Source organism: Zootoca vivipara, chromosome 15, assembly GCF_963506605.1.
Source record: "Zootoca vivipara chromosome 15, rZooViv1.1, whole genome shotgun sequence".
NCBI lineage: Eukaryota > Metazoa > Chordata > Lepidosauria > Squamata > Lacertidae > Zootoca > Zootoca vivipara.
In genome coordinates this window covers 7616069-7641768 of record NC_083290.1, presented here as the reverse complement: position 1 = coordinate 7641768, position 25700 = coordinate 7616069, and the positions used below count along the sequence as shown (strand labels likewise).

The 25700-nt window shown below is 47.8% G+C and overlaps 1 protein-coding gene across 7 annotated transcripts in view; it reads right to left on the bottom strand.

Annotated features, from left to right (window-relative positions):
* The window catches only part of CUEDC1 (CUE domain containing 1), a 65795-nt gene that overhangs the window by 10112 nt on the left and 29983 nt on the right, over nt 1-25700 (bottom strand). For 6 of the 7 annotated variants that reach the window (XM_060283092.1, XM_060283089.1, XM_060283091.1 and 3 more), the window contains exons 3-8: nt 16215-16340; nt 12690-13329; nt 9290-9417; nt 4857-4983; nt 2686-2869; nt 1930-2013 (exon numbers count right to left, since the gene is read on the bottom strand). In XM_060283092.1, the coding sequence (XP_060139075.1) occupies nt 1930-2013; nt 2686-2869; nt 4857-4983; nt 9290-9417; nt 12690-12980 (814 nt within the window). In that variant the 5' untranslated portion in view covers nt 12981-13329; nt 16215-16340. The remainder of the gene's footprint in view (nt 1-1929; nt 2014-2685; nt 2870-4856; nt 4984-9289; nt 9418-12689; nt 13330-16214; nt 16341-25700) is intronic. The other variant, XM_060283093.1, reaches the window with a different exon arrangement.

The window sequence follows — 25700 nt, the reverse complement described above, 5'->3', positions numbered from 1 at the left end:
GTCTGACAGTGGGACATGCCCAGAATGCCCCAATCCTCTTGAACTGCCTTTTCCAGAATTTTGCCCCTGAATCCAGTGATGGCTGGTGCCCTCTGGGAATGGTAGGGCAGAAGGTAGGGAGCCCAACAGCAGGTGGCGCCAGAGACAAAGACTGGTAGAGCCAGCTCATTCTAGTTTTGCCTCCATCTTCCTGCTGAGTTCTTAAAGGGGCAACTCGGAGACTAAGGAGGAGGAAGATGGCAGGCAGGGCCACCCCGTAGACTAGTTGTAAATGATAAGGCACAGGAAGGGGCATACCTACCAAGTTCCTGTGGGAGAAATAAGGGACCGGACCGGAAGTAGCAGACCTGAAGTAGCGCTGCCGCCATTTTGGAACTGGGCGGAGCATGCTCAGAAGCGACTTTTGATGCTGCTTTGCCCAGTTCCAAAATGGCCGCCGCACCAGAAGTCGCACTGCAGCCATTTTGGAACTGGGCAGAGCTGCATCAAAAGTCGCTTCTGAGCATGCTCCGCCCAGTTCCAAAATGGCCGCCGCACCAGAATAAACCAGGGGAAAACAAAAAAATCTGTTTTTTCAGCTAGGAACAGCTGGAAAAACGGGGGTTTCCCGGGAAATATGGGAGACTTGGCAGCTATGGGAAGGGGACAGGCTGAGCTTGGTGGGGCACTGCCCCATTCACCCAGACAGACCAGATTCCACTGCCTGCAGCGCAGCATCAATTGCTGTTTGCATCCTCAGCCAAAGCAGTCTCTTTATAATACTTGGTTAGGCCCCGGCGGTTCCATGGTTTTCATGTGATAGCGACAGACAGTGGCTCTAATTCCCTCCTCCGAGGCTGCCGCTCGGCTCGGGTAGTGAAGGTTAAGCAGGATTATTTCCTTGTTCTGCCAGCGAGCCAATATCCCCTTTGTTCAAAGATGAAAAGGAAGGAGGAATCTGTGCTTACTATGACTGGGGACCAGAGCAGGTTGCTCACCATTTTGTGCCCATTCCTCATGGGATGGGGGGGGGGGAACTGGAGTGGGGGGAGCAGGGAAGACTAAGTCCTGATCCAGCAGCCCAAAGCAAAAGGATACTTATGAGCATTTCCTTGCAAATGTACAAGGCAAGAGTTGAAAACATATTCCAGAAGCTGTTTGTCGCTTCACACCAGCTATTTGCCCCAGGTGCCCAGGACATACTAAACCGGGCATGTCCAACCTGGCACTTATGGGTGCAACTGATGCCCGTGGAGGCTCTCACTGTTGCCCTGGGGCAACATCCCCAATGCTGAGCTTTCATTTTAAAAAAAAAGTCTCTAGTCTTCCTAAAAAGGGAAGTTTTGGTGCAAAATGTGCAGGTTCTCCTCTAAGCTATTTCTGTGAAACAAGAGTCTACATGGTGTGGTTTATTTCTGCTGCTACTGAAGAATGCTCCCTGTTATATCAGACAGCAAGAGAATGTGTGTGTGCATGTGTAAAATCAATACTGCATGATCTCCACGATCTGGAACAGCAGGACAAAGCTGACTTCCCATGGCAAGCCTAAATTTGTCACGAGTGACCGTCTAATTCTGTGTTACCATCGGCAGCCATTTTGTCTTATGCCACACACACACCCCATAGCAGCCATTTTGTGACTGGCACCCCCAGCACTCTCTCAAAATTCAGAACGTGCCAAATGGTCAAAAGAAAGCTTCCCCATACACAGCTTAACTGTTGGTGTCAAACAATGCCTGGGGGGGGGACTCAGGTTCAAATTCTTACATGGAGACAAAGCTCTCTGAGTGACCTTGAGCCAGTCATTGGCCACACCTGCATAATCAAAGTAACCTAAGTACGGATTGAACTGGAATATTTTTTTGCTGGATTTGCACCCTCACATTCTGGCAGCTGACCACAAAGCTAACACCCGTCCTTTGGGGGGGGGACTATTGGGGGAGTTAATACCTGATATTACAGAGGTGAAAGCAACATCATTACTGAGGGCAACGCTGCTCGTCTTGGATTTCTTCGACTCATACTTCAATCGATCTAGATGGCGACCAAAAAAGTAAGAGAAGGAAATGCATGAGTGTCACAAGCTGGCGGTCAAGTGGTCAGGAATTGGGCACTTTCCCTTCTGTGTTCTGGGTTTGATTTCCATTCAGGCACCATAGCTCAGGCGAAGACCTGCTGCCTTGCATTCAGGCCAATCCTCTATGGAATTCCTTGCTGCTTGAGGTTCAAATGGCCCACTCTCTGCCATTTGCCATTGGTCAGTCAAGACCAGGCTTCCTCAAACTTGGCCCTCCAGATAGTTTTTGAGACTACAGTTCCCATCACCCCTGACCACTGGTCCCTGCTAGCTAGGGATCATGGGAGTTGTAGGCCAAAAACATCTGGAGGGCAAAGTTCGAGGAAGCCTGGTCAATACCTTTCTATACTGACAGGCTTTTGTTGCTCTGCCTCAGATAAGGCTTTGTGTTGAGGAATGTTACTTTATGTGTGTCGTCATATATTTATCTCACCTCAGTTTCCTAAATACAGCAGAGCACACCATTCAAAAGCAACAACAGTAATAAAACATAAACAAAACAGGGCAGGGGACCGTTCATAAAATTGATTGGCTAAAAGAAAATCCACATTCCTACCAAAAAGGAAACAAACAAACAAACAAACAAACAAACAAACAAAGCACCCTAAGATTATGAAATAAGCCATTACCTCTCTCAAGGGCCAGGAGGAAATCCCGGTTCCTCTGCAGCTCCTTCATAAACTCTTCATTCTGCAGGACGAGTGCGATCCGCTCGTCTTCTAGATACTGCTTCCACTTCCTCTCCTGGTCCAATGAGCCGTGGGCCCTCTGGCTTCCGGGGCTTGCTGTTTTTTGGTGGCAGCTTTGCGGACTCTGGAGGTGGCATTTACGTAGAGAGAGAGAAGGAACGGCTAGGGACTGCAAGCTTCACAGGGCAGCAAACCCATGGCCACCACAGGGAGCCAGAGCCCAGAGCCATCAGAGCCCTCCCCACCCCCCGATGGCTGCACCTGTATGATGCATGCATTTTGCTAACCTAGGTTTGCAGCATTCACACTTTCTTTTAAATAGACACTTTAAAAAATAATAATCTTAGGTGTACACCTTTACCGGCCCTCCCCCAAAAGGTAACACGTGAAGCTGTCACTCTGAGGACTCAAATCCACAAGGCTTCATTTTTCAGTGGAGAACCAGATCTCTGCCTAACTCTAAAAAGTAGGACTGGGAGTGTGTGATTTGGGAGGGGGGAGCTGGGGGAGAGGAATGCAGGAAACAGAGTGAAATGTTGTTTTCTTGCCCACGGGCATTTCCTCTCCAAATCATACACTCCAAACTTAACGCTTTTTAGATGCTTGGTGGGAGCCTACATTTTGTGATGGGCTTCTGATACTGGATGTCCAGCTTGGCGCTAAACCCACAAGTCTCTTCTCTTCCAAACACAGCACCACCTAAACTGTGTCTCTTGGGGCAAACGGAAAGGCTCAGCTTTTGATCTCAGTATGGTGTAATGGTTAGAGCAGGAGTAGGCAACCTAAGGCCCGTGGGCCGGATGCGGCCCAATCGCCTTCTCAATCAGACGGTCTGGGAATCAGCGTGTTTTTACATGAGTAGAATGTGTGCTTTTATTTAAAATGCATCTGGGTTATTTGTGGCGCATAGGAATTCATTCATTCCTCCCCCCCCCCGCTCCAAAAAAATATAGTCCAGCCCACCACGTGGTCTGAGGGATGGTGGTGGACCGGCCCACGGCTGGAAAAGGTTGCTGACCCCTGGGTTAGAGTGTTGGACTAGGTCCTGGGAGATCAGGGTTCTAATCCCCACTCAGCCTAACCTAGCTCACAGGGTTGTTGTGATGATAAAGTTGGGAGAGAGAGAACGATGTACAGCTCCTTGGAGAAAGGGGTGGGATATAAATGCAATGAATGAATAAAAAAACAACCACAGCAACAACTTGCCTGCCTCTAAAGCAGGCATCCCCAAACTTTGGCCCTCCAGATGTTTTGGACTACAATTCCCATAATCCCTGACCACTGGTCCTGTTAGCTAGGGACCATGGGAGTTGTAGGCCAAAACATCTGGAGGGCCGCAGTTTGGGGATGCCTGCTCTAAAGGCTTGTACACCACATTCAACATTATTGGTTTTCCTTGGGAGTTCTCCTCTCTCCTGAATCCTCTTTCATTGAAACAGATCTTTTAAAGATCAGGTTCACAGGGTTGCCATCCAATCTGATCTGGAACGGTTACAAGTAATAAAATACCCCCCTGGGATTCTATGATTACATATAAAATTGAATGTGTTACTTGAAGCTTAGATCTAAAACCTGCTCTTAAAACTAACCCAAAAGGGCAGGAAAAGGGACTTCTAGGAATGGAGGCATGACCATGTGGGTCAAGCAGGGCAGGATGGAGAAGGTAAAAGGGGGAGGAATGCAATGGAGGAAGCAGCAAGGGCCTGAGGGATAGCTCAGGTGGTAGAGCATGAGACTCATAACCTCAGTGTCATGGGTTCGAGCCCCACCTTGGGTGAAAGATTCCTGTATTGCAGGGGGTTGGACGAGATGACCCTTGCGGTACCTCCCAACTCTACAATTCTATGACTCCTACGTTGCTCAGATCAGAGAACAAGTATGTCCCAGAAGCAATTCTATTGTTCAGCAGGTGGTACCTGACCTATTAGGGCCTATATGCAAATTGAGGAGGGCTGAAGTGTGTTTCAAGAGCTTGTGGCAACACACACACACACACACACACACACCCAAGTTGCTGAGCTACCTAATGCCCCGAAAGGCCGAAACACTGAACAAACCTTGTCGGTATTTTGAACTCATAGCCCAAATATAGAGAGTTATATCCACCCTACCTGCACCTTTTCCATTTGTTGGGGTAAGATGCGAAGGAAGTCATCAGGCAGGTTGCCTAGCAACGGAGGATTCCAGTTCCGGTACCGCCTTTGCACTTGGGGGCCGCTGGAATTCTGGAGATCGTTCCTGCAAGGTCAATGGGGTGGGGTGGGGGTGGGAGGCGTATTAAGACAAAGCTTCAAAACCTCGTAGTAGACTATTAGAGCATCTGCTCTGCATATAGAAGTCCCCAGGCCCAGCCCTTGTTGGGCATCTCCAGATAGGAGTGGGAGAGATTCTTCCCTGAAACACTGGAGATCTGCTGCCGGTCAGTGTAGACAATACAGAACTAGATGGACCAGTGGTCTTGACTTGCAATACGGCAGCTTCCTATGCTCCTAGGCTTGGAAGGCTGGCTCTCTCTCCTAGCACTTAACACTATCAATTCCGTACGGGATTTCCCCTGACCCAGCCAAATTTCAAGTTCCAGGGGGAGGAGTGAGGATGACCATTTTGGCTGTGAGTCCTGGACATAGCTGCCAAGTTCCGGATTGAACTACACACTTCCGGACTTGCATAGAAGCAACTTCTGGCACTGCGGCCATTTTGGAAATGGGCAGAGCGGCACCAGAAGTCGCTTCTACGCACTTCCAGACATGCATAGAAGTGACTTCCGATGCCGGCGGGGCCCGATTTACGGTGCCCATACATGGGCAGAGCGGCACCAGAAACAGGAGCTGCTTTCTGGGGGATTTACGGGATATAAATCCATTTGGGAGACCAGCGGGAAACGGTAAGAAAATACGGGGGTTTCCCAGGAAAAACGGGGTACTTGGCAGCTATGGTCCTGGATGACGTGCTCCCTGCCTTGCTGGTCTTTTCCCACCTGGCCTGGGAGGGCGAGGTCCGGACTGACTCCAGCTACAAAAGCTGAAGCTGTTAGAGGTCAGAGACATCTTGGCTGTCTCTTAGTGCAGACTCAGGTCACCAAAGCCTGATCTTCACAGCTGCCACCAGCCGTGTACCTCCATTGGCAGGACAGCAACAGCTGTAAGAAAATATTTTTAGTCTCTTGCTAATTATGCTGTTTTAAACATGCATTTTATATTTGATTTCCATTAGTAAGGTTTTCATTTGAAATGCTGAGATTAAATGGGGGGGGGCAACTTTGCTGCGTTACATGTGCATTCTGCACTTGACCTCCTTTGTAATGTTTCCTTCTGAAATCTTTTAAGATAATATTTTAGTCTCCCGTTGATTATGCTCCTTTGAATGTATACTTTGTATTTGACTTTCTTCCATAACGTTTAATTCTGGACTGTTTTTATTTGATGTTTTTATGTAGATTGTAAGCTGCTTTGAGATTTTATTTATTTATTTTTTATTTAATATGAAGTGGTATAGAAATGAAATGAATGAAAAACAAACAAACAAACAAACACTGCAGCCCTTCTCCCTCCAGAAGCGCTAACCTCCTGCAGCTACCAGACGGTTGCTGTCATTTCCTGGGCTGCCACTGCTGCTATGATGGCAACCAAGCTGCCTCACCACTTCAGCACGCTAAAGGTAAAGGTCAAGGGACCCCTGACCATCAGGTCCAGTCATGACCGACTCTGGGGTTGCGACGCTCATCTCGCGTTATTGGCCGAGGGAGCCGGCGTACAGCTTCCGGGTCATGTGGCCAGCATGACAAAGCCGCTTCTGGCGAACCAGAGCAGCACACGGAAACGCCGTTTACCTTCCCGCTGGAGCGGTACCTATTTATCTACTTGCACTTTGACGTGCTTTCGAACTGCTAGGTGGGCAGGAGCAGGGACCGAGCAACGGGAGCTCACCCCGTTGCGGGGATTCAAACCGCCAACCTTCTGATCGGCAAGCCCTACGCTCAGTGCTTTAACCCACAGCGCCACCCGCGTCCCTGCACGCTAGTTCCCAGCAAAATTCCATTTTACGAGGAGTCTTGAAAGCCACAGGAGCAGACTGGAAAGTGAACCGAGTGCCCTCATTGCAGGCATAGCCACAGGAAAGTATGACTAGTCAGAAATATGTATCTTATTGGAAAATGCTCGTGCCTTTCCTTTGCCACAATGCAGCACTCATAGAAATTGAGAAAATGAGTGTTGCACCAGACATTTACATCTAGCCCAGACACGTCATAGAGTGCTCTGGTGAGCTTTATCTAGACACCAACATGGTAGCCAAAGCTTTGTCTGAACCCACTGGTTGAAGACCTAAGTAGTAAACTATTATTTTTGTGTCAGCAGCAAGCTGCAAAATACACCTGCAAAAAACAAAAACGGTCCTTCGTTCTTTGTGGAAGGAAAATCTCCACACAATGGATTGCAGGGGGTTGGACTAAATGGTGCTTTGGGTCCCTTCCAACTAAGATTCTATGGGGGGGAACTCAACAAACTCTGGAGGCTGAGGCAGGAGGCTGAGAACACCCATCGAGATCTGGTCTCTCTGCTGTGCCAGGATTTCAAGAGAAGGGAGAGGAAAGTAGCCTAGGCTCCCTTAACTGGCACACGCGAAGGAGGCCAACTCGTGGAAGAGGGCTCAAAGCCAAAGAAGGAGAGGAAAAAATGAGGAAAGAACGCCACAGGGACCCAGGCTCTGCTATATTTCAGATCTTGGCTCGGCTCGCAGCTGCTAATAACCAAGCATCTCAACGCTGGGAATTCCCCTTCACGGCCCCTTCATTGGAGCGTGAAAGTCAGAGAGGGTGGCAAGAGGCAATTATGACTGTATACACAGGTTAGTGTCTTCATTAGGACAGGGTTTTTAAAAAGAGAGGGTAGTGAGCAGGTAACTGAAGCCGGGGGTGGAGATGCTGGCAGGGAACGATCCCAAATCAAAGTGGGCCAGGGGCTCAGCCCTTCCTCATATTGGGGCTCAAACCTCCCCCCCCCATGCTTTGCAGACAAGAGCTGTGCTGCCCCTCACCTTGGATATCAGGATGCCAAAAGGGATGTCAGAAGGCAGTGGCTTCCATTCTGTCCTGTATCCATAAAGATCAGCAATGTTTCTGTTCCTCTGCAGTTCAGTTTCTGCTAAATACTACATCATTCCATCTCACTGTCTGCTTTTTAACTTAGCACTTATTTCAAGGGTAAAGGAAACGACACAATGTGCTGAAATAAAGTCATTAATTACATATTGTTTGGGGACTTAAAAACAGCAACTGTGTGGAGGAATGCAAATCGTGTTGGCTTGGCTCATAAGAAGAGCCTGCTGGATCTGGCCAGTGGCTCATCTAGTCCAGCATCCTGTTCTCCCAGTGGCCAGCCAGATGCCTGTGGGAAACGGTCAAGCAGGACTCGAGTAAAAAAGCATTGTCTCCTCCTGTGGTTTCCAGCAACTGGTTTTCAAAAGCATTCCTGCTTCTGATGGTGCAGACAGAGTATAGCCAGCATGGCTATACTCCTCCTCCACCCATTTGTCCAATCCTCTTTTAAAGCCATCCAAGTTGGTGCCCACCAGTGCCTCTTGTGGGAGGGAGTACCAAAGTTTAACACTGTGCTGCATGAACAAGAACTTTCCTTTATTTGTCCTGAATGTTCCAGCGTTCAACTTTTGTGGATTCTAGTTTTATGAGAGAGGAAGAAAAACCTTTCTCCATCTAGTTGCTCCACGCCATGTATCATTTTATGAACTTGCATCATGTCGCCTCTTACTCACCGTTCCTCCAAACTAAAAAGTCCCAAAGGCTGAACCTTTCCTCATATGAGGGGATCATCCCCTTGATCGTTTGGGTCGCCCTTTCCTGAACCCTTTGCAAGTCCACAATATCGTTTTCGAAGTGAGGCAACCACAACTGTGAACAATATTCCAAACAACGGCCGCACCATAGATTTGTATAACAGCATTATTTCCGTTCCTGGCTACAGACGTAAACATGAACTGCAGCAGTTTCTTGTTTGCGTGGGAATCCTCCAACATCCCGAGATGCAAACTGCAGCCGCTTCCACACAGCCCAGGTGAGTCCCTGCATTCAAGCATCCTCTTAGCAGCTTGCTTTTAGCTGAAGATGGGGCGGGAGAGGGGTAGCTTCCAAAGGTCTGTGATTCATCCAGCTGGTGATGAAACCCCTGCTTCTAACATCCTGCCCTGCTCTCCTAATCTCCACAGACTGTGTGCAGAGGAGGGGAGCTTTGCTCTGCTTGGTTTCTGTGGCACGCACAGAGGAAGGATGGAATATTCCATTCCTCCTCTGCCAGCCTGGTCACTTGTTTACATGAAACTCCTGGTTGCCTATGGCTACCAGGCTAGTGCTTAATTGCAAGACTGGATTAGTGGGCCAGATATTGTGGATTCAGCTATTTTTCACTCCGCTCTTAGGCCAGCAAGGCAATGCACTTTATGCCTCAGATGGACAGCTGATGCAAATCGCCTGATTGCTGAACAAAATGCATTAGAATTTTGTGAACTCCCAATAAGAGTTTAGCCTGCTTACCTGGGAGGTGGTGTTGGGGGAGCCTGTGGGTACTGCCTGTCAAACACGTGCATGTCGTAGGAGGGGGGAGAGTAAACCGGAGGCGGCTCTTCATCTGAACTGTCAGGTTCTAGAGTCCGTTCCAAGATCTGAATCAAATGAGAGAGGCAGAAGGAGACAGAATTTAGAATGGCTTAGGACATTACAGAGATCCAGTAACGGTGAGGACTAGGGATGTAAAGGAGGCAGCGATTGTGCTCACTGCAATCAGCAGCGTTTCTGTTCTGCTACAATTTGACTTTTGCTAAGACCTACGTTAACTGCCTCTCTATCTGCTAGGGCGAAAACTTGTGCAATTGATATCATAATTCATATTAATGCATTTCAGTAGAAGGGCAACGTCAAAAACGATACAGACAGTAACACAATCCTTTACATTAGGTTTCCAGACTAAAAATACAACCATAAATACTGTTCCCGACATGAGGCGAAAAAATATATAAATTGTGGCAATTTTTGCTCCCATTTCTGACCAAATTCTATGACATCCCCACTGAGGTCTCATGCCTGTGGCTTCCTCGCTTTCACTAAAAGAAGGCAGCTCTTAATTTCTTGTTGTTTAAAAAGCTACTGACAACTCTGTAAGATGAAGGGCAGGGGAAGTGGGAAAGGAGACAGCAGGAGGCCAAAGGAAAAATGAACTCAAAAGATCTGCAGAAGGAGTTGAAGGTTAAAAGTAGCAAGTGAGGGTTAAGGGAGGGGGCAGCAAGGGACAAGTCACGGAAGAACTTTCCGTCCACTCAGCCTCTCATTTTTCCAACCCTAAATTCACTCTCCACATTTCTGCAGCAACTTGCAAAGTTTCTTTTTCATGGCAATTCATCAGCATTTTAATGCAGTTGCCCTCCATACATTCTACCTGGCCCCCAGAACTCTCCTTGGCCCTCACCACTCACGGGCCCTGCTTCACACCTCTGCTTCACGCACCTAAGGCTCCCTGCCTGTAGAGCAGTGATTTTCAAACTTGGGTCTCCAGCTGTTGTTGGACTACAACTCCCATCACCCCTGACCACTGGTCCTGCTAGCTAGGGATGATGGGAGTTATAGTCCGAAAACAGCTGGAGACCCAAGTTTGGCAAGCACTGCAGTAGAGCAAGGTTTGGCATCTTAAGACGCCACACAGCTTAATAAACTTCAATAGCCACCTTTCAGGGCCTGACAGGTGCTTCACAACCGCCTCTGCTTCTGCAGCCTCAAACACGCGACACAACCAGGCTCCCATTGCCCTCTGGAGGCCCCGCTGTGCCCAGCTGGTGGGCTGAATGCATCTTGCGAGGGCCGTGAGGCGGGTAGACCCCTGGGGGGAACTGCAAGACTGCGCAGACAACTGGCCGCTTGGCCTTAAAGTCACCCAAGGCAGGACGTGCCCCTCCACACCCGACGCCTCCCGCTACTAGAGCAAAAATAAAAAATAAAGAGTTTCAACTCCACCGAGATCCTGGCAGCCTTGGAGCACGGAGCTTGTGCTATCATCTTGCCAGGATGTTTTCAAATCTGCAAATAGTCGGCGAGCTATTCACGCAACATGAAACCCGCTTGCAGTTGCCCCTCTAACCAAGCGCGACACACAGCCTGCCCTTGTCAGATTTGCTTTGGAAGAATGTGAGGCCGTTGGCTTCATCTCACCATGGCTGCTCTGATATTGTCATCCACCCCTTTCTCTCCCCCCCCCGCCTTGTCTTTTTCTGCACTGCAAAGCTCTTGTGCACATAGTTTTTCCTACTGCCATTCTTAAGGGGGCGGGAGATGTTATCCTTTAATGCCCTATAACTCTTGTGCTCCTTATTTATTCACAGGTGAGCCCCAAACCCATAAACCTGCATGTGGTCTGAACTGGCAGTGGCTGACCAGGAACAGGAGACCTTGTAGTCAGTCACAGCAGAGAGCTCAATGAAGGACACTGACCCAGTAAAGAAAAGGGATCCTAATGATGTTATACAAATCCACTGTGCGACCACATTTGGAATGGGTGCCTCACCTGAAAAAAGATATTGTAGTGTTGGAAAAAGGTTCAGGGAAGGGCAACCAAAATGATCAAGGGGGTGGAGCGCCTATGAAGGAAGGTTGTTGTAGTGTTTGGGGCTGGTGGGCAGCTAATGAAGCTGAATGCTGGAACATTCAGGATAGATAAAAGAAAGTACTTCTTCATGCACTGCACAGTTAAACTATGGAACTTGCTCCCGAAGGAGGTAGTGATGGACGCCAAATTGAGTGGGCTTCAGGAGAGGACTAGACAAGTTCATGCTGGCTGGTTATGCTTCTGAATAACAGTTGCTGGAAACCACAAGACGGGAGAGTGCTCCTGTGAACAGATCGTGCTTGAGAGCTTCCCACTTGCATCCACTGCGATTATAGGATGTTGGACTGGATGAGCCACTGGACTGATCCAGCACAGCTCAGCTCATATTTTTATAGAATTTTTCTTCCCCAGTTCAGGCTGATCGGAGTTGTAGTCCAAAACATGGGGCGCTGGGCAGGGCGGGGCTGGAGGGACTAGTGTATTTATTTCTTTTAAATATATACTGCTATATACATTGCAAACTGCTAAGCGGTCTACATAAAAACAGTGGGAGCAACAAGCAAAAAAACCCCACAACTTTCATTTTTTAAAAAATAATAATCCTAAAAACTAGAAGAAAACAATGAATGGCTTATAATGGAGTAGTGTGCGAAACACAGACCTATAAAGTACCGTAATACGTTCCTCACACAGCAACAGTGCATTAGTGGCGGGTTTATTCCGCTCTATCAGTCATTCCACGATGCTTCTCCAATGCTACCACATGGCATTAATAAAGCAAATGTTGGGAGGGGAGGGAACCAGAACATTTGGGGTCTAAAAAGTTTCCGGCTTCCCGCAGCAAGTTACAGGATATTCACCGATCAGAAACAAAGCAGCATGACAAAACCGTAGTATAAAATACAACCACTACCTCAGCAAACACAGTCCAGTTTGTTGACTCCATAGTCCCCTGCTCCCCCCCCCCCCAAATCCTCTGGTTTTATTTTCTCCACACAAGAAAAACAGCAGACCCCTGGAACATCAGCTAGCAAACACCCGGGCCTGGTTTCACCACACAGTATCATTGCTGGCCTTGGCACCTTTCATTGGATTCTCCCATTCCCCCCCCCCCCCCGGTCTTCATTGCTGGGCAGCTGCCATTTTCACTTCCCACAATGCCCCACAGCAATTATGGGCAGTAAAAACAGAGGATACCCAGCAGCAATGGAAGAAGCACCACCATGTTAGGTATGCATGGCACGCAAGCATAAGGAGGGGTCCACCAGAGGGCATTTTGCGGACGGCCTCCTTGGAGATGCAGCCAGACCCACCATCGTCCCACAACACAGTGAGGTTTACCTCAGGAGGAATACTGTCATCTGAATCCGAGCTGTCGTCATACCCGCTGCCGTCTAAGTTCATCTGCAACAGCTGGTCAATGGTGGCGTCCACTGCGCCATTGTTCGCCCTCAAGACACATTCAATGATGTCATAATCCATGTTGGGGAACATAGTTTTGAAATCTTCCATGGCCTGGTTGAATTCCAGCCGCCGGACTTGCCTCGCGGGGCGGCTGTTGTTGAGTTCCTGGGCAGAGGAGCCACTCCTCGAGCTGCCATTGCTGCTGCTCCGCCGGAACAGACTTGTCATTTTTGATAACTGCTTTTGGAAAATGTTTAGACTTTTTTTTTTCTTCAAACCAGTTTTTGAGGTAGAAAGGAAGGAAAGAGAATAAACGTATAAATCCCCAGGCCAGGAGGAAGAAAAGGTGAGGAGGCACGCAAGTCGGCCTTCCAGATTTGTCGTCAAGAAGCTACGTCAACATCTTCCAGCGCCACTAGCCAGTAATCCACAACAAAATGGCGGGACATTGGCGATGCCAAAACGCAACGCTGCTGAATATGCCTGGAGAATTTCGGACCAGGGTGAATCTACCACAGGAGGAAGTCCAAGAGAAGGCCCTTCAGTACGGCGTCCGAAGCCTCAGAAGCATGTTTGACTGAAAAATAAAAAGGTTTATTATTATTATTTTGTGTAAGAAATGTAACCAGAGATAGCTGGTTTTAAACGGTTCACCTGCCCACACAACTCCTGAGACAACTAGGAATTGGCAGAATTTGACCTGAGTTTGGGGGTGGAAATCCTCAAATAAAATTTATTCAAACATCTAACCAAAGTTTCCACTTCATTTGATGTCCCCAAGTTCTGGTATAATGAGAGAGGGAGGTTTTGTGTTGGCTATTCCTCTTGCCTCCTCCAAGTGTGTCATTACTTTTAGGATCATATTGAGTCAGACCTGCTGGTATCTAGCTCAGTATTGTCGACACTGACTAGCAGCAGTTCTCCAGGGTTTCAAAAAGGGAGTCTCCCCCAGCCCTCCCTGAAGATGCTGGGGGTTGAACCTGGCATCTTCCTGCATACAAGGCAGATGTGCTACTAATGAGCTACGGCTCTTGCTTTTGAAATTAGAGGCTGGCAACCCTGGATATAAATGTGTTTAAAAAACAAGATGAAATGGATTTTTGCAGCATCAAAAAGGAAAAAAACATACTAGAGAAAGCGTCTAATTTAAAACAAATGAACCAATGTGTCCACAATTGCACAGCAAGAAAATTAAACAACACTCTATTTGCTACGTTGGTTGTGTTGATTTCAGTGTCAAAAAGAAAATATATAAAGGACATGGAAACAAAATGGATAGGAAAACAATACGTCAAGACATGTTGCAGAAATGTGCCTCATAGGGTTGTATTCAAGCAGGTTCTATTCCAAGCTGACCCACTGAAGTTGGTGAGCTGTACTCAATGTAGCACTAAGGGCACGGGGCATGCACGGGGAAGAAAAGACAGAGAAAGCAGAAATCCTTGAGCTGAAAGGACGCGTTTGCTGGATACTGCCCAATGGACCTGTGTTAAATATGCCCATTATTTTCAACTGGTCTGAGCATGACTTAACACTAGAAGCAACCCATAGTATTTTGCTTTGCTGTTAAATACCTCAAATCCACAAGAGCAGAAAGCACCACAAATTCAATTATTAGTATTGCCTTTCCCCCTTCGAAAACACAGAAAGAAAATACCATTTATTCCTGGTACAGACTCCACTGATGGATGAAATTATACCAGGAATGAATTGGGCAGGGTTTTTTTGGGGGGGGGAGCGTTCCATCACATTATCTCATTTCCATTACGTGGCAGGCGGAAGATTTCAAAAGCCAACAAGATAATAGAACCATATTAATTGTGTGTGTGTGTGTGTGTACACGCAAAAGAACAAGAAATGTCATTAGAACCTCTTAGCGAGACAGCGTGCAGGCAGACTTAACACCATTAGGCAAAGCAATAAGCTGCAAAATTTACCCATGCGTTAACAATTCTCTTATCACGCACACATATTATGCACAGATGTTCTGTTCTTGTACTAACCGATTCATGTCAGCGATAAAACTGCAGCCTTTTAACGCACTGAATTATTCTTGGAAACACGGGAGGCTGGTCTGGTAGGACAAGTGGGGCGCTGCCCCACTAACCTCAGTCTGAACTCAGACTCCACCTGCCTGACTGACTTCTTACATCCAGTCCAGGAGGTGACCCTGCCTTCCAACTCCCTCCTCCTTATAGTCTGTGTTGCCCTTGTAGAACTAGGCAATGGGAAAGAGGATAGGGACAAAAAGAGAATGAGTCAGCTTTGCCTGTTGTCTGCTCCAATTCCAACCACTATGGGACTCCCTGCAAAACTTGGGTCCCCAGCTATTGTTGGACTACAATTCCTATCCTCCCTGTCTTGCAGGACCTGTGGTCAGGGATGGTGGGAGTCAGGGGCGTAGCCAGGATCAAAATTAGGGCGGGGCAAGGGGCGGGGGGAGGGGCCACAGTGGGGCAAGGAAATCCATGGTCGTTCAGGGGCGAGGGGGCGCCAGGATCAGCCCAAAAGTGGGCTGCTCCGGCCCCCTCCTCCCCCTCCGCGATCGGCAGGGGCGAGGGGGCGCCAGGATCAGCCTGAAATCGGGCTGTTCCGATCCCCTCCTCCCCCTCCGCGATCGCCAGGGCGGGTGGAGGGAAAGCTGGCTTTCCCTCCACCCACCCCACAGCCAGCAAGGGAGAAGGGAGACATCCCTTCTAGCCGGCTGGCTGTGGGGCGGGCGGAGGGAAAGCCAGCCAAACGCTTTGCGCGGCTCTGGGGCTTTCTCTCCACCCGCCCCACAGACGGCACCAGTCAGCGGCAGGCAGTGGGGCAGGCTGGCCAGCGGCCCTGCTTCTAGGGGGGGCAACTCCCCCCCCTGCCCCCCTGCCTACGCCCATGATGGGAGTTGTAGTCCAACAAGAGCTGGAGACCCAAGTTTGGAAAGCACTGCTCTACAGGCAGGGAAATACAGGAGTGTGAAGCAGGCCCAGTGAGTGGTGAGGGCCAGGGAGAGTTCTGAGGGCCGGGTAGAATGTACGGAGGGCAACTGCATTGAAATGCTGATGAATTGTCATGAAAAAGAAAAACCTTGCAAATTGAGAAAGACTGGCCTCGAGGGACCTCTGGTCTGATCTAGCAGGGATCTTTGATTTCAGAAAAGGGAGGTTTCCCTAATTGGTCCTTTTTGCCCTGCCCTAGAGGCTGCTGTTGGGGGTCAAAAGCTTGCACCAGCTGCCTATACTCTTCCCCCCATGGCTCAGATACACAGCTCATAGCCACCAGGGGCCATTGTGGATCCGCAACTGAGGCCAGAACCTCTGGTGCTTACTGAAGACTGTATATTCCAGCAGACTTTTCAATCAAATTATGATTTCGATTATGGCCTGTCACCGCAGGACTCTTCTTATAAAATGAATTTATTAGAGGGGGGGAAACCTTGTGTTTTCAGCTGAACTGTTTTGGAATACATAGAAGACTTACCGGGACAATTCACAGGGGCCGCACCGCCATCTCATTCTCCAGCGATTCCAAGAAAGCTACTTGTTACCAAGAGGAGGAGATTCTTTCATTGCCTGTTCAGACCGAGAGTGGGGGAACCATAGCAACCTGTAAGAAAATGCTTGTGTTAGTGCTAAGTCATTCCTTAGTTTGCTGAACGGTTGTGGGGGAATGTTTCACAGGGAAAGTAAAGCAGCAAAAAAAAGGACCCCGACCAACAAAATTAGATTGGCATGTAGACAAACCTTCCCCAACAACTTTCAGTGGGAATTCAGGGTGCATTTTGCTATTTCAAATTGTGGGAAACCTATGTGGGGGTGTTGCAGGGCAGTGACAGTTTGCAGATTGCAGATTAATATTAAGAGCAAAGTGTTCCATGCACAATTATTACATCTTGTAAATATGTCGTCACAATTTCTTCATTGAAGAATTCTTCATTGAAGAATTGATGCTTTTGAATTATGGTGCTGGAGGAGACTCTTGAGAGTCCCATGGACTGCAAGAAGATCAAACCAATCCATTCTTAAGGAAATCAGCCCTGAGTGCTCACTGGAAGGACAGATCGTGAAGCTGAGGCTCCAATACTTTGGCCACCTCATGAGAAGAGAAGAATCCTTGGAAAAGACCCTGATGTTGGGAAAGATTGAGGGCACTAGGAGAAGGGGACGACAGAGGACGAGATGGTTGGACAGTGTTCTCGAAGCTACGAACATGAGTTTGACCAAACTGCGGGAGGCAGTGCAAGACAGGAGTGCCTGGCATGCTATGGTCCAAGGGGTCACGAAGAGTCGGACACGACTAAACGACTAAACAACAACAACAAATTTCTTCATACCTGCCGTACTCAGGAAATATTAGAGAGCTTCGTTTTATCACATGTTAGCAGTACATATAACTAGAAAACAATTTGTCAAAGGTTGTTAAAGGATCCACAGAGAGGTCCGACCCATGGGGCATAATCCACAGGGCCCTTCTGCTCAGTGGGTCTTGAGCAGGGAGCCTTGTAGATTAAGCACCAGCTCCCTGCTCCACTAGCCAGAAAATAAAGAAACCAGAGGCAGTTCCAGCTGGGACCCTCTAAAACAACCCAGAATCCTCCGGGGGGGGGGAGTGCCATTGGAGGGCAATTCAATGTCACAGGCATTGCATGAGTATACCTGAGATCCTCCTCAAACAAACACTCCTGGTGTGGCCCTTATTCTGGGAGGTTTGTGGTGGTTGCAATGTTAAGGGAACCCAGGCCAGGTTTTCTGTGTCCCAGATTAGCAGAGCTTGGAACAGTTCCAGTCTAGTTTTTACACAAGAGCGTGGGAACGGCAGAGACTAGGCCTTGGGTGGGTGTGGCTTTTCTCCTGCTTCATATGCGAGTTTGTTCTCAACCAAGTGGCTTGGTCACCAACCTTCATGCGAAGACACTCTGGTGAGAAAGTTGGGTTGAGCATGGGAGGCTGTCGCACAGTGCTGTGGCTTTCGAAAACATATTGGCCCAAATACCTCCAGGCTAAAGGGTGGTTGTTTTCTTGCCACATCACTGATGCAATAACAGTGCACTGTTGGTGGGTCTATACTGGTCCACCCACACACCATTCAACTTTATTAGTTGTTCTGTGACGATTCCCTGATGTTACCACATTTTTGCCATCGGGAGGGTCACTCCTGCGCTATAGCACCACGAAAGCAGAACATTTGTGGTATATAAAGTTACAGGGTTTCAGCAGGAAGTTATGCGAAAGGCACCAATTGGAAATAAAGGCAGCATGTCTGCTTCGAAATTTGTGCAGGAGCAAAGTGGGATTGCATAGACCTGCCCCCGGACCATTGTGATCACAAATAATCATGAATGCACAATAAAAGACATCTGGAGAGGTCCTTAAAAAAGGGAAAAAAGAAACCACCTCTGTTATGTTTCAAGGTGGCTACTTCTGTGCAGGCCCAATGTTCATCTGCCTTGCAGATGCTTTGCCTTTTGAGTGGATTTCAAGGAATAGCCCCAGCAAATTGAACATTTCCATGCAAGCCTTTGGAGCTTTCCTGCTGCAAGTTGGGGAAAGAGCCAAGGAGCCTTAGTACCAGCCTCATTAACAAACAAGCAAAGGGACGTTAACCTGACGGCAGACTGAATTCAATTAAGTAAACGTCTCCAAGGTGCCACAGAGCGGGTTATTACAAGCTCGCTGAGGAACAAAACTGGTTCACCCGTGTCTCTTTTGCATCCTGTTCTGAGTGCTCACTTGCACAAACAACTTTTGCTTTGTATTGTTCACCGCTGGACGTGAATTTAGCACGCCTCCAGAAAGAGGCATTCCAGCAAAGGTGATGGGACCTCCCAGTTTACATATCAGAAAAGTGCCTTAGCTCAAAAGAGTGGACTCAGCTACAAGAAGAAAAGAAGGATAGAAGTGTAGAGTTCAAAGGGACCCTGAGGATCATCCAGTCCAGGCACGTCCAACAGGTAGATCGTGATCTACTGGTAGATCACTGGACATCTGTAGTAGAACACTGGTAGATCACTGGCTCCTCCCAAAGCAGCTCAACAACTTTTGCTCCCCTAGTAAAAGCTCAACAACTTGTACCTGAACCCCCCCAAAAAGGGCTTTCCTTCCTAAAGAAGCACAGCAACTTTTGCCTGAATACCTGAACCCCTAATAAATGGGGCTTTCCTCCTCCCTAAAAAAAAGCTCAACAACTTTGACCTGAACCTGACCTAAAAAGGGGGATCACTGCCAGTTTTTAACTCTGTGAGTCACAGTCTCTTGGGAGTTGGCCACCCCTGATTTCTAGTCCAACCCCCTGTAATGCATGAATATACAGCTGTCCCAAATGGGGATCAAACCTGCAACCTTGGCATTATCAGCACCATGCTCCAACCGGGCTATCTGCTTCACATTCAGAAGGTCCAAGGTTCAATCCACTACATCTCCAGGCAGAGCTGGAACAAACCTCTGCCTGGCCCAGGGAGAGTTCTGAGGGCCAGACAGAAATGCCTGGAGGGCCACATTCAGCCCCCCAGGGCTTGAGGATCCCCACTCTTGTTCTAGGCACTCTCTCCGGGGGCTTATAAGAAGACAACCCTGCTGGACTAGGCCAAAAGGTCCCATCCAGTCCAATGTTTTTCTCTGCACCCAGCAGCTTCCAGGGAGATGGGGCATCCTCTGCTGCTTGCCCTCGGCAGCTGGCACTCTCCAAGGTAGGCAGTCTCTAAGCACTGAGGTCAATCACAGCAGGATTACAGCTGTAGCACAGCTGTCGGCTCCCAGCAAGATGGGGAATTATTCTCTTTCATACCCTGAAATGCAGCAACCTGGTTGATCGCCTGACATTATTTCAATATAAACCCCTTGCCCCCCATTCCTATTGCTGGAAACAGCTAGGTGTTCACGGTTTCTATATCATTCCATCCCCCCACTTGGATAAGACAGAACAGCGCCTGGATAATAATCACCCTCACCATTACGCAGACGGCCCTAGGAAAAACCTGGCACGCACCCGCTGCCATTTTTCAAAACCATATTGCGCCCTTCTGCAATTTGTCCATGAATGTCTCATAGAGGGCCCTTGAACACATGCTTCTGCCCCCGCACAGGCATGTTAACTGTTCATTCACAGCTTTTGGCATGTGTGCAGGTTTTCATCGGGCCAATAAAGCCTCCCACGTGTTCCATTCAAAGCTATTCCACCCATTCCAGTGCAAAGAAATGTTGGAAATTCTCAAGAACCCTTGCACAAGAGACCAGAACTGTGCTGCCAGCAGCAACCTCGTTTTTTATGCTGGTGAGCGCCTGCCCCAGGACAAAGCGAGGAGACGGGTTTGATGCAGCAGCAAGAAAAAAATGTTAATGCTATTCTAGGCTGCATCAACAGAAGTTAAGTGTCCAGATCAAGGGAAGTAATAGCACTATTCTATTATGCCTTGGTCAGACCACACCTAGAGTACTATGTTCAGTTCTGGGCACCACAATTTAAGGAGGAGATGTTGGCAAGCTCGAATGTGTGCAGATGAGGGCAGCCTAGATGATAAAGGGTTTTGGAAACCAAGCCTTATGAGGAATGGTTGAGGGAGCGGGGTATGTTTGGCCTGGTAAAGAGGAGACAGAGAGGAGATCTCACAGCCATTTTCAAATATCTAAAAGGCTGTCACATGGAAGATGGAGCAAGCTTGTTTTCAACTGCTCTGGAGGTTAGGACCCAAACCAATGGATTCAACTTACAAGACAGGAGATTCTGACAATATAGGAACTTTCTGACAGTAAGAGCTGTTTGACAGTGGAACAGGCTCCCATGGGAAGTGGTGGATTCTCCTTCATTGGAGGTTTTTAAGCAGAGGCTGGGTGGCCACATGTCATGTATGATCTAGTTGAGATTCCTGCATTTCAGGGGGCTGGGCTAGATGACCCTCGGGGTCCCTACAATTCTGTGATTCTAAGTAGAGTAGTATGAATTCTAGGCAACCAACCTAGTTCTGTGGCTGCCACCTCCAACTCTGTCCATTCCCTGAACCAGAAAAGGTGTTAAAATACCATGCCTAAACAATAAGAAAGTCACTAGCGGGGTACCTTTGACCCTCTACATGTTTCTGAACTAAAATTCCCATAATCCCTGTCCATCGACCGTACTTGCTGGGGCTGCAACTACGCACATACAAACACACCCAAGACCACAAGCCATGAGAAATTCAAAACTTTCCACTTAAGAGTAATGAGAAACTAGTTTGCTGCTCTCGTAAACCAGAGTAGGATATGCCTTAAAAGCAGAGATAAGGGCACCCACCACCTGCTGGGCAGTTAGAAGAAATAAACTTACAATGCACTTAAATACAGCTCAGTGGCCTACAATGTTGTCTAATGGAGTACAGTCGTACCTTGGTTTTCAAACAGCTTAGTTCTCAAACGTTTTGGCTCCCGGACACTGCAAACCAGTTTGCGGACTATTTTTGGAAGCCGAACGTCCGACAGGGCTTCCGTGGCTTCCGATTGGCTGCAGGAGCTTCCTGCAGCCAATCAGAAACCGTGCTTTGGTTTCCAAACGTTTTGGAAGTTGAATGGACTTCCAGAACGGATTCCTTTCGCCTTCCAAGGTACGACTGTAGTTGGCTCTTTTGATTTTGAATGACGAACAAAAATCCACATGCAGCATCAAATCAAAATAGTTCATGTGCATATCGAAGTTTACAGATAATTGTTTTACACATTTCCGTAATTCAGTGAAGAGTACTGGCCATTTTCCATTAAAATTTTTGCACTGCCCTTTAGCTCCTCTAAGTCAGATATAACACCATTTCCCCTGGCGTTCAATGAGGGAGAGGTGAGACAGGGAGGGACCCTCCATTGGCTCAGCTAGGACTGGCTGCCATTTGACTCCTCCCCTCCACCAATTGCTATCCATGGCCACATCACCTGATCATTATGGCGCTTCATTATGCAGTGGCATGGAAGCCTTGCTGCTTTCAGGTTGGAAGCCATTATTCTACGCAAGCAAACAAAAATCACTGAGAGTGCTTTAGCGGGGGGGAGGGGAAGGGACATTTCATCCATTTAGTTTAAAAATCTGGCTAAGAGACCATGTTCATCAACTTACATTTTCTGCTGTGGGGTTCTCCTCCTAGCTTCTGATATTTGGCACAAAAATCCTCTGCTAATTATTTGTAAGCCAATCCTCCTGCACATGAACAGATTAGCTTCCCAGCCCTCCAATTCAAGAAGGGGATTAATGGAACAACATTGAGGAAGCACTTTTTTTAAAAAAAATTGCTTATAAAGGAAGGCATAAATGACTGCTAAATATTTAAAAAAAGCGAGATGAAGCCAGCGGTTGCATCCGGAGAACAGCTGACCAGTAGAAGTAGAAAAACAGAAGCTGTTGATATTTTAACTGAATTGAACATAACAGAAGAACCGTAAAATACTGTGGGGGGGGGTTATTGTTATAGGATCCTCAGATGAAGGGCGGTATAGAAATATAATAAATAATGAATAAGGGCCCATCTCGTCCAGCATCCTCACAGCGGCCAACCAGATTTCTGTGGGAAATCATCAAGCAGGGCCTGAACACAAGTGCTGTTCCAGACACTGGTATTCACAAGCATTACTGCCCCTGACCATGAAGGCAGAGAATGACCATTGTGGCTGGTAGCCACTGACAGATTCATGCTCCGTGAATTTGTCCAGGCCTTCTTTTAAAAGCCATCCAAGTTGGTGGCCATAACTACCACTTGCAGGAGTGAACTCTACAGCACCAATTTGCTGGCATCAAGGGGGCCACCAGCCGGCCGAGACAGGGAAAGGATCGTACAGCATCTTGGTTTGCATGCGGAAAGTCCCAGATTCAATCCCCAATGGCCTCTCTAGGCAGAGTTATGAGGTAAACTTGTCTTGAAAGTCTAGCTGCTAGTCACTATAGCAAATATTGGGGTCACTGATCTGGCCTGCTGATAAGGCAATTTCCTAGACACTTAGATCCCAGAGCTACAATTCCCACAGTAGTTTTATCAATTCATCCCTCTTTGCAGGGGACGCTGGGAATTGTAAGTCTGTGAGGGGAACATGGGTCTCCGCATAACTCTCGGCACCTGTAACAAACTATAGTCCGCCAGGATGCTTTGGGGAAAGCCATGACAGTTTAAAGAGGAATGAGAGTGTGTGTGGATGGTGTGGATGTGGCCTTAAGTATCAACATGGATGTATTTCCCAACGCAGGGGTCAGCAACCTATTTCAGCTGTGGGCCGGTCCACCGTCTCTCAGACCATGTGGTGGGCTGGACCATATTTGGGAGGGGGGAATGAAGAAATTCCTATGCACCACAAATAACCCAGAGATGCATTTTAAATAAAAGGACACATTCTACTCATGTAAAAACACCAGGCAGGCCCCACAAATAACCCAGAGATGCATTTTGAATAAAAGGACACATTCTACTCATGTAAAAACGCGCTGATTCCCGGACCATCCGTGGGCCAGATTGAGAAGGCAATTGGGCCGCATCTGGCCCACGGGAATTAGGTTGCCTACCCCTGTCCCAACGGGTACACTAAAAAGAAGGTGTTTGCACGCCACACATGCCCTCCCAGACATAACCCCTCGAGACTCTGGAGCAGCAGCTGAATTCTGAGGAATGGCGTCGCTACGAGCAGTTCACACCAGCAAAAAGTTGACAAGACATTCCCTCCGAAAGGCAAAACTGGGTCACACATCATGGCATACGTTTGGCTCCCTGTCCTTTGCGTCATCGTGCCGCAGACCTGGGCAGACCTACGTGAGTTGTGCGGATTCCTGACAGCTGATCTTCGTATGTGGGAGTCCAAAGCATTTAATACCACGTCGGCTCAGACCTTGAACACCTGTCTTTGGTTTGCAGAGGTGGCAGAGGCCAGTCGTGGAAACTCCCCTGTCATCCTTAGCAGGGCTGGGAGCATAATCCCACACACGCAGTGGGCAGAAGGCTGCAAAAACGAACCTCCTAAGCCTACGAAGCTCAGTGTTGTGCAAAAGAGCCTCTCCTTAGAACTGTAAATTTCAGCATCTCTCCATTTCTTATTTTTCCAATCTTCAGTTCTCCACATCTGCATATAAGTTTCCGATTTATTTTTATTTGTTTGTTTTGTTGAAAAAAGTAAATGTCTCATCCATCAGCATCTTAGTGCGAATTTCTCCTAATAGGCACATGTTTGCAAAGCAGTTTTGCCTAATACAGTATCATGTATTTTCACCAATATACACATTCTGTACGCATTCCTTAGCTGGAGAACTGAATTGCAAAATTTAAACACAAGCCCATTTTGAAGAATGACCGTGTTTCAGTTCAGGTACTGTTTGGGGGACTATGAATTAGGTAGGTTAGCCTTTAAATGCAAACTGGATCTACAGTAATTTATCCCCCATCCCTAGAAGTGCTGCTAAATGACAGAAGACCGGAAACGGTAAAAACATTGTTTAATGACCTGCTGAAGTAGCTTTGCGTTCACCTTCAAAATCATAGAAGGTTGCAGGAGGTTGGACTAGATGGCCCTTGGAGTTCCTTCCAACTCAACAATTCTATGATTCTAAGGTAGAGGACCTGCCCATGAAGCTCTCTGAGTGACCTTGGGCCAGCCACTCACTTTGAGTGAGGTTAAAACGGAGAAGGGCAAAACCATATATGTCACAAGCAGAGGCCCAAATTCTTGCTCACCACACTGAGGGTGTCATTACTACGAGGGCCAGACCCTGCTTACAAGGGTCCTGGTAGCAGCATATCAAACCAACACCTGCTTGGCCTCTCTCCCTCCATTTCAAAATAGTCTTGAGTCTGAGAGCCACCATTTAAATTACCCACAATGCAACTGAAGGATTATTGCTCTGGGGCATTGTGGGAAATTTAAATGGCAGCTCCTGGCTATCCGGTGCCAATTCAGAGCATTGCTGCCGTGCCATCAAAACATGGGGAAGGAGGAGGCGAGCGCTGGCCTCTAACTCTGATAAAATAAAAGCACCTGAGTGATCCCTTGTTAATGTCGTTCAGCCATATATTAAGCTGCAGAGACTAAGCTAGTTGTCGGGGGACAGGGACGCAAAGCAATCAGGAGGAAATGAAATGGGCAAGCCCTCTGGGGACAACCAGGCGCGCACACACACACACTTTCCCAACAAGAATTGATCCTCAAGACTCCACAGCAGATTAAAAGCTTCATCAGGGGATGCAGAACCAATGGCAAATTGTAGAGTTTGTCTGTATTCCTCAAAATGGGGGAAAGAAGCTGAGAGAACAAATGAACAAACTGATAACAACAACATCAATGGAAAGAATGGGCACACAAAGAGGATCAGGGGATCTAGAAAATGACATGTTTTTACTAGCCTCCTACTGTTAGTCACCAGGCAGCACTTTTGCTGCAGCAACTGTGGGAAGGAAAGGGGGTCTCTGTTCCTATGGCTGCTCTGGGTTACCTGCCACACAGGGGAAACAGTGTCTCCTCCTTGGGGTCCAGGGTGCAAGACTAGTCATGGATTTGAACCTGTGCCTCTCCGTTCCTGGAGAATGTGGGCGTCTTTCCCCCCTCCCCACTAGTTGAGCGCCTGTCTTGCCACCTTATTTGCTCAACTCTCAAGCCGCAATGTAAATTATGTCTTTAAAAAAGCAATATTTCAATGCTACGAAGGTGAGGACCCAAACAACCGCATCTGGCTTTCAGAAAACTGTGTTGGGGGTGTTGACCCTCTCTAGAACAGCCTCTAAAAATATCTGAAGTGTGTGTGTGTGGTCCCCCTCCCCCTTTGTATCTTGTGACTGATGTGTTGCTATTCCATACTGGAATTCCAGCCTCCTATACTTCTAAATTAAGAAATTAATTGAGAAAAGTAGAGGGACTTAATTGAAAAGTGCCATGCCTCGCAGGCTTGCGCTCTCTATACATTGCATGGGAAAGTAATCTGACCTCAGTAGGATGACATTCTTGAAATAGCTGAGGGAATTCAAACATGAAATAAGATTTACAA